The following is a 9,604-nucleotide window of genomic DNA, read 5'->3' as shown; positions in this document are numbered from 1 at the left end:
TGAGGACTGCAGTGTCTGAGGCTTCATGCCTTTAAGCTATTAGTGCACGATACAATGAAGACGAGACGCAGGCTGGCCGTGATGGACTTGCATCAACGCTTCTCGGCCACTCAATAGGGAGACGCATTACTTTTGGTCTGCATTTGAGGAAAAAAGAGGCCATTACTGAGGCTCACAATGAAATAGACTCTGCTCAGAGAGTATATGCACAATGGGCCACTTAGTGACAAAGAACATAAAGGCTACACAAACAAGATAACCCCCCCCCCCCCCTCTCTCTCTCTCTCTCTCTCTCTCTCTCTCTCTCTCTCTCTCTCTCTCTCTCATTTTAAACCTAAAGACACAGTTTCCTGATTTATTTCTACAGTGATGAACCAACATACCTTTAAACTCTAAAAGTGTGTTGGTTCCTCACTGTAGAAATCAATCAAAAAAGTTTAGAGGAACATACATGCATAAAAGTCAATTACAGTATCATGTATCATTTCAGCATCAAACCACAGAGGTATGTGTGACATAACAAATATCGTCATTAAGAATTATAATTTAAGAAAACTGTTTTCCTAAAAAAAACAATAACAGTTCTTTTCAATAGCATTTTTACGTATAGGTCTACTAACCTAAACTTAAAAAGCATAGACTAATGCTTTTATCACAACGGATTTGATTCTGATTTCTCTAGCGCTTCCCCTTTCGCCCTATACTTGAAATTCCCACGCTCGATGTCATTTCCTGTTTCAGCACCCTGGATAGCTCCATCTCCCTCATTTTTTCATCCATCGCTTCATCGGCAGCTTCAGGCGGGGAGGCAAAGTTTTGGCAGAACCAGAGTAACCGTCTATGCTTCCCATACTGTTTGTACCCCTTTGCAAATGTTTATCACAAGATTTCGCGACGACTAGAAAAGAACACAGGGGGAGAGAGAGGGAGCAGAAATACCGAGGAACCGGGATGAAAATATGCAAAGAGACGATTCGGTAAACCAGATTTCTCGCTTTCTACTATTTGGGTACTGAGGATAACAGCGGGCTTCTGCAGCGCTACGAGGGAGCCGAAAGGACAAGACTGCCGTGCGGGGGACGCAAAGGGACAGATCTGCATGTGAGAGCGTTGGACCAAACACCGGAGGCAAGAGATGCAGCCCGCGAGCAAGCTTCTGAGTCTGATCATCCTCATCTTGATGGGCACAGAACTCACCCAAGTAGGTTTGAACACACGCCATTTTCCCTGCTGTAGCCTATTAAAGCTACACCTCGGCTAATTGGCTTGAGATCCGACATAAGATTATCCGGTGCAGCTCCTCCAGTTGATAGAGCTCCTGTGAATTAGCCATCTTCCGCGCTTAAACAGATTAACGGTTAGGATTACATTGCGATGATGTAGATACATTGTGCTTGACGGGCGCAGATAACGCCAGCAGCACCCAGCAGATGTCACGTATAGGCTACTGACCCCACGGGGGCTATAACGGGCGATGCTATAGCCATAAATGTAACGAATATATATTATTGCGCACGTCTTTCTATAGCCTAGTTGTTTAATGAGCACATTTGCGTTAATTGGGTGACGAGGTCTGTCTGTATAGCCTATCCGTCTTTTTCAGATATTTCCAAAATTAAGAGGTAGGCAGCCTTTCAGTAGGCTATAGCCCACTCATTCTCGTTTTGATGAGACAGGTTTCTATCCCATATGTATTCGGCTTGAGTTGTTTATTTTTAAATGAACGCAAGCAGTCACATTCAAAGGTTATAGCGTTTTACAGCACATCTGGTATTTTGAGAATGCCAAAATGACCAGAGATGCTTTGATAACTTGACTTCTCGGAGAAAAACGATTAAAAATAAATTTAAAAAACACACAAAGACCAATAGATAAGGCATAGCGTTATGCACTCAGACAACATACTGTACCAATTGTAATCACCTGAAATTAATCAGTATCCAATGCTCTGATGCACCTCCACTAAGTTATGACAATGTCCTTATCTTTTAGGTTTACAATTAGGAATGGATTTTGTCAAGAGATACCTTACAGTCGCGGATCTGTTTAGTGTTTAGTAGCAATATGTGTATGGTTGTGGGTGTTGCCTTTACTCACAGTGTGACATTAACACAGGGAGGCAGAGGATTCATCACATACTCAAAAGGTAACATGGTGCTGTCTTTTACATCCTTTATTTTCATTGCCTTTCCTTTGGGATTCAAAAAAAGAGTTGAAAGAGAGAACTCACATGGTTTGTTAAAGGTGTCTGTTTGAACAAAACCACAACAATAATGCAAATGAGGCTTCCTCAAATCACAATAAAGACAGTTTGAGTTAACTCCACAATATTATGTACACATTGCCAGCATAACAATGTTTTCTGGGTATCCCATTTAAGTCATACAAAACTACATAAAAGTGAGTGCTTCACAGACATCCCACTGGGCACAAACAGGTTGAACCAATGTTGTTTCCATGTTATTTCAACAAATATTTGCCAATATGATCATGTTTCCAATGAAAAATTTATCACATTCTTAACGCACACCAGGCCTCCGCCTTTCGTTGATTTCACATTGAATTCCAAACAGCTTTATCAAAAACCTGTCAAAACTGGATGTTAAACTCACGCCTGTGCCCCGTGGGATGTGTGAGATAACTTCACTGCATCAAATTCAGTTCCGGAAATAACTGACCTCACACAAAGACACTCCACTGCCTCTATTACACCAGAGGTTGTGCCCACATCTCACCCAGACCAGCCGACCGCTGAAGGCTTATGCTAACACTGTGACATACCGCACTGTGCTCTGAAAACTGCTGACTCTGTCGAACATGCCGCCCTTTGGTCCCATTGATTAAGGGTGAAGTCATATGAGGTGGGGGAACATGCTGTGCTTTGGGCTTTATGATATCTAATGTGGGTGCTGGTGTCAGTCAAGGCCGGTGTTGACACTCTCTCTGTCTGCCGTTGTCATCCTTAACAAGGTCACTCAATATCCGCCCTCACCCTCACCACTCAATGCCCTCCAGGCTGTCACAAACACTACTGTGTCTATTTATACATGAGACATCAGAGACGGTATAACATCAAACACCAGGCCTCACACCCTCGGCCCAGAGCTTCAGAGGTCCAATACAACTTCTGCTGGATGTTTTAGAGACAGAGAGATAAGGCACACTTGTTTAGGTCCAGAACCAGCCTTACCGTTATTGGGCAGATACCGACTAAGATTTAACAGGACCTGGCCTCAAGGTTGGATCTTGAACAATGTCACCCACCTCACAAAGTTAGTATGTACTATAACTGGTTAACAGGATGGATAGATAAACTCACAGAGATCGAGGCATTTTGTGAAGGCAGTGACATTGTTTTCTTTTTGATATGGGTGAGAGAGGAGTGAAGAGATGTCGGCTGGGATGTCAAGGAGATAACTAGCGTATAGAGAATTCTGTATCATTTTACTGTCCATACAGTAGAAAATGATTGAATGTAGTGGAGGTTAATTTGTGTCAGGCTTGTTGTAGAACAACATGACGTAGGTTCTTTCTCTCTTTCTCTCTCTCTCTCACTCTCTCTTTCTCTCACCCACTCACTCACGCACACACACACACACACACACACACACACACATACACACACACACACACACACACACACAAACACACATACAGTACCCGTCAAACGTTTGGACACACCTTCTCATTCAATGGTTTTTCTTTATTTTTATTATTTTCTACATTGTAGATTAATATTGAAGACATCAAAACTATGAAGGAACACATATGAAATTATGTAGTAAACAAAAAAGTGTTAAACAAACCAGAATATGTTTTATATTTTAGATTCCTTAAAGTAGCCACCTTTTGCTTTGTTGACAGCTTTGCACACTCTTGGCAAGGTGTGTCCAAACTTTTGACTGGTACTGTACACACACACAAACACACCCACACACACACCCACACACCATCTGTCACTTCTTTAGGGGTGTGTGGGGAGGGGTGTGTGTATGCAATATCATCAACAACCTCCCCAGTCTATTCAGACCTTAACATCTACCGTAAAATCACCCATTCCCTCCTCGCCCATTAGCAGAAACACATACAGTAAAACCCCTTCAGCACTATGTACAGTGTATACCAGTAATGAACATGTTTTCAGAGTATTGCCAGGGCAGCATTTGTTGTTGTTTTCAGTCAGGTAGAGAAGACACAGCTGCTCATCAGGCAGCTTCCCCAAGGCTTCAGGCCCACATTTCCCTGCATCTGCTTCTAATGGAGCAACCCTCTGCAACCTTCTGCAGATCACACTCCTACTGCACTGTACAAGCATCCCACACACAGACACAGTACAGGCTCACTCAGAAAGACACAAAACTAACCAAACATGCACACACTTGACACACTTGACACACATGCACTCACTCACTCACTCACTAACACACACACACACACACACACACACACACACACACACACACACACCACACACATAAATACAACTGCAAAATGTAATACATAAACCCATAAACCCCTTTACCTGTGTGTATGGTTCAGCTGGAAATACCGGGATCCCAGTGCAGTTTTCTAAAAATAATAATGTTTTTTTTTTTTAATGCAAAGTGAACACTATAATCAAATAAATTCTTGGAAGAGAAAGAATGATGAAGCAGAGCTGCATTGCATTGTGCCTGACTGACAGCAAGAAAGGGATTTCTTTATAATTCAGGGTGCCTGAAAGAAAGCGACGAGGTGAGACAACACACTACTCCCTCTGTTGGACTTGTTGCAGCTGTGAAATAGCCTGTAATTCTCCTCCTGCTGTCATAAGTGGCTGAGTGTCTGTTATAATTGTCACCTCTCACTCTGACGACAAAATCCGTGCATAAATCCTCTCCCCATAAATAATTTTGCATTATTGTCATAATTCATACAGTGTGAACCCCCTCCTGCATTGCGTCCATATCCCTTCTGTCTGTGATATGAATTGCACGACAAGCCACAGTGATAGTCCGTTGACTGATCATTTCCACAGTTTATTAGCCTAGAAAAAATGTGGATATAAATGTTTCTAGGGTTTATTCGCTGTTGTGTCCAGGAGACAGGCGAGGGTGCCAGGGAGTGATAGCGCAGGGTATTACTGTGGTACTGTTGTTCTATCTGGCAGAGATGGGTTGGCTCTAAACTAGGCTGAGCTGAACAGGACAGCGCAGGCACGGGTTGACCTCCCTTTGGTACCTCACACTGGCATGCATAGTCACGACTGCTGTGTGCTTTCACTAAGAAATGTCAGAGAGAGACAGAGAATGGGGGAAATGGAGAGAGGGGGGGGGGGGAGATAGTCATAGATAGAGAGGACACAAATTGCCCTTTTAGTGCTCACGTTGTATATTTTAGGTCCTGATGCATCTTGCAGTACTACAACTAAGCCTAGGGGTGGAGCATTAGGCTACCAAAATATTCTGAGGCTCTGCTCAGTGCTCTCATTTTCCATGATCTGATTCTCCACCAGTGTCTACTCACAAAATAGAGACCCCACCCTAAAGGTGTAATTCAAAGGGTTATGGTAGGGTAAAATTCTTGAGTACACCCTCAAGTTGTAATTCTTGAGTAAAATGATAGGGGGGGGGGGCTCTTGATGTAGTAGGCCTAGTGGTATTTGATTTTTGCGTAGATAATTGCCAAATTGAGAATGCAGAATATAGTTTACTTTGCCTCATTACAGGCATAGACTCATTGTGTTGCTCTGTAGCTGACAGCCTTTGGTGACGCAGATTACGCATAGAATACGCAGTGTTTTTTCACCCAGAGCGAAATGTGTAGGCCGTTGTGCTTCATTCACAAACACTTTTCAAATAGATTTGAAATCTGAAGATTTAGCGCCTGTGAATGTTCAAAGTACAACAGAGTCATTGCGTTGGCTATTTGACTAACCAGCAACACCAAAATCAGCTACACGATGGCGCCAGAGTCTTTCACTTGCATCCTGTATCTCAGTTTGAGACCATACTGTAACCACTGGTCTTATGGTAGGCCTGCGCTCTGGGGACTTTGAATAAATCCACATTTTTGTATTCTTATCCGATGCGATCTTGTTGGGCCTGGGAGACATTTAACAAACTAGGCCTACAATTGAAAAACTACTATTACAAAAATGGTATCCTTATTTTTCTTTGAATTCACCACCTCGGATGGTAAATGGTGGAGTATTCAAAGTATTTAAATCATAATTGACTGCAAGGGGTTGTTAATTAATTAAGTTAACGTCAAATTGAGTTATTCTGGGTAACCCGACAGCTCGCGCTCCGCAGGAGGTGGGGGAGAGAGAAATGTCACCTGCCCTGGGATAATTAAGCGCTCAGCATCCCGCAAACAGACGAGTGGCACGACCTCGACACACTGCTCTTTTTCAGTTCTCATGGGATGCGTCCAGTTCAGGGACAAATAACCCGCAATCCGAGAAATAATACCGGCCAACAACGTACCCCCAGTGGTACGGGGAAGGGCGTCTCGCAAGCAAGCAGGACGAACCTGGCTGACATCACGTTGCGCCTCGCTATATAGATCCGTAATACCTCCTCCCCTCCTCTCTCATCCATTTGGAGCAGCTTGTGTGTAGTCACTCGCACTTAATCACGGAGTGCGCGAGGCAGGAGGCGGACCGAGGGCGTGAACGAAATAGGGACGGAGAACAGGAGAGCCACCAGAGCGCGGGACAGCACAGAGAGAGGAAGAGATATTCACAGAGATTTTCCCCACTCAATCACTGCTTTCTGCTGTCAGATCCGGAGTCTCAGTTTATTACTGACCTGAACAACCTGCGGGCTCCTTCCAGCTCCGAACCCTTCCCCAGTCCGTCATCAGAGATGTCCAAGGAAAAACCGACCGAACCGGGCGCACGGGTGTTACACCAAGCTTCTCCAGGCAACATGGATTGCCTTGCTTGTTTTTCACCGGAATGTGTAGAATGAAGGTTTGGGTTAAGCGCAGACCGCAGAGATGTCGGTGCCTTTGCTGAAGATCGGCGTCGTGCTTAGCACCATGGCGATGATCACTAACTGGATGTCGCAGACGCTGCCCTCGTTGGTGGGGCTGAATACTACCAAGCTGACGGCGGCACAGGGAGGGTACCCGGACCGGAGCACCGGAGTAAGTGGCGCAAGTTTTACGGCTTCTCTGGCGTTCAATTGTCTGGTATAATAGTTCGGTTCTCTCCGTTAAATTCTCCTGAAAGATGTGCGCTCTCATGGTTGATTCGTGAATGTTAAAGTTATGCAAGGTCTAATCGTCTCCTCTCCAAAGGTCTTTGTTTGAAGGGCTCACTATAGTTTGTGCACGTTGCACTGTCTATTCTTCCCTTTCGCCTGTTGAGATGTAGCCTAAGAAAAAATTCAATTGCAGAGGCATGATTGATATCGCCTGCGTTCAGATTGAGAGAGAGAGGGATAACATGGTTGTAGGTTACTGTATTTTTTAGGAGGGGCGGGGGAGAGCGCTGCATAGTGAGAGGGGACCAAGGGCGCGCTGTGGAGTGCGTTAACGGGCTCTGATTCTGGCATTGATAAACGCTGTAAGGTGAAAATGAAGTGAAAATGAAAAATTGCGGAGGGTTGTTTTTTTTAACGCTGAAAAATATGTCTCTCTCTTTGTCCCTTTCAACCTCTGAATCACTGAACATCGAAATACGCGCCAAAGAGAGTCCTGTTACGCGCCGCGCAAGGTTTTCTTTGTCTTTTTGTCATGCCCATAACTGACGTTTGGATGAATAACGTATTCAAATAGAATACAAAATATTGTAATAATTAATTTTGTTGTTATTTGATGTTGGTGATGGGGGAGGGGTGTGTGGGGAGGGGTGTGTGTGTGCAAAGTAAAGCATGTTCCAGTATGATTTCACGCATTTAAGTGTATCTACTAATTATGAATTACCAATGGATAGTACCAGTGTTGGAAATCTAGACATATTGAACGTAATTGCACTGCATATTGATTGCTGGGCTAAAAGTGTTTAGCTCAAATATTTGTTGGCTGAAGAGGTGGTCCAGATGACAAACGCTTTGCATTTTCGAACAGATTTCCATTAAGGGATAGCAAATGAGATCCCCGATAGGACGCAAGCTTATCACATAGTAATGCTGTGTTATTACATCGTTATTACACAGTCGATTGTGATTGGCGCGGTCTTGTAGGCTTATTCCTGTGGGATCATTGATAAAAGCTCGCTCCAAACAGATGCGCCTTTGATGGAGATGTGGTCCTGGTGGCTGGATGATAGTGCTTTTAAGCTGGGCAGTAAAGCATCCGCCTTTTACAATCATCAGGGGCATCCCCGAGTTAATATTCAGTGAGGATAAGTTAACAGTTGCTTTTACACATTCAATTCTTTCTCTGGGCTATTCACTGAGCCAGGACAGTTTGTGACCCTTTCGGGCCCCTAAGGTTCTTTGAATTTACAGCCTCGGAATAACTTACACTTTATCCAAATTCGTATCCACCCACAGCAGTAGACTGTCCCTTTTTATTGCACATTAGCCTACTCAGTGCTATTGGAATATAATTCCTTTTGAGCCTGCATATGTACGGTACAGTGGAATAATGATGAATTTGAATCTCCACGGTGAAAGACTGGGGATATCAGTATTATGCCTTCTTCTTCGCAGGGAGATAATGGCTATTGGCTATATCCTGTGTAATGCCACCAGACCTGCAGATACAAAACAGAGCTGACATTCTCAGTAATTGCTTTTTTTAAGATTGGCAGAGTCTCAGCTGGTAGGAGGAGGGAGGAGGGAGACACAGGAGGGAGACACATGCCAGTCTCTGTCAGATCTTCATCGGATTGATGTTCTTTGGCCGGTTTCTTCCTCAGATCTGTGACATCAGCTCCAGATTCATCATTCATTGATGAATCTCAGTCTTGTTCTCTCACGGGCTGATTAATCTCACTTAATGTTTTTGATTTCGAATGCAGTAAATAACTGGTTAAAACTCCCAACACCCCACACTTCCTATGCTTCTTATCTGGACTATACAGTACTGTATAATTGAGAGAATGTTCTTCAGTAATTAGACATGTCTAGACAAGTTTGATTGGCTGCTTTTCACCTCAGTTTTTTTGTGATTTGATAGTGTGGAGAGGGAGGGGCTTATTGTTAGTAATGTCCAGATGGTGCTGTGTGTAAGCCTGCCTGAGCATCTCACAGACATTATGTAAGCACTGTGGAGAGAAAATACCAATAAAGTAGCGGGGGCTTTACACCACTCCAAATGGAGTTTTGTGGGTTTGAAACGTGTTGCAGCTAAGCCCATCCTGGGAGCAAGCAAGGCAGATGTAGTCAAAATAGACACACTTATCCCACAATTGGATTAGATGATGATGGCTTCATCATTATTTGATCTCCTCTCATCTGCTCTCACTCTCTCTCTCTCTCTATCCATCCCTCCATCCCTGTTCCCCAGGTGTTGCCAGCCAACCCGGAGGAGTCATGGCAGGTGTACAGCTCAGCCCAGGACAGTGAGGGTCGGTGTGTGTGCACCGTGGTGGCGCCACAACAGTCCATGTGCTCACGGGACGCACGCACCAAACAACTGAGGCAACTGCTAGAGAAGGTAACTATGACCA

The 9,604-nt window shown here is 44.1% G+C and overlaps 1 protein-coding gene across 2 annotated transcripts in view; it reads left to right on the top strand.

The window, feature by feature from the left end:
- Nucleotides 1-1,135: 1,135 nt before the first annotated feature.
- The window catches only part of olfm1b (olfactomedin 1b), a gene marked incomplete at both ends in the record, with an annotated part of 18,598 nt that continues 10,129 nt past the window's right edge, over nt 1,136-9,604 (top strand). Inside the window, 2 exons of one of the 2 annotated variants that reach the window (XM_083669576.1) lie at nt 1,136-1,201; nt 9,442-9,591. In XM_083669576.1, coding sequence (XP_083525702.1) covers nt 1,136-1,201; nt 9,442-9,591 — 216 coding nt within the window. Of the gene's footprint in view, nt 1,202-6,710; nt 7,132-9,441; nt 9,592-9,604 lie in introns of those variants that run through there. The other variant, XM_083669575.1, reaches the window with a different exon arrangement.

Source organism: Argentina silus, assembly GCF_951799395.1.
Source record: "Argentina silus genome assembly, chromosome: 5".
Taxonomy (NCBI): Eukaryota; Metazoa; Chordata; class Actinopteri; order Argentiniformes; family Argentinidae; genus Argentina; species Argentina silus.
Note: the sequence above shows the minus strand (reverse complement) of the source record. Positions and strands in the feature narration are given on the sequence as shown.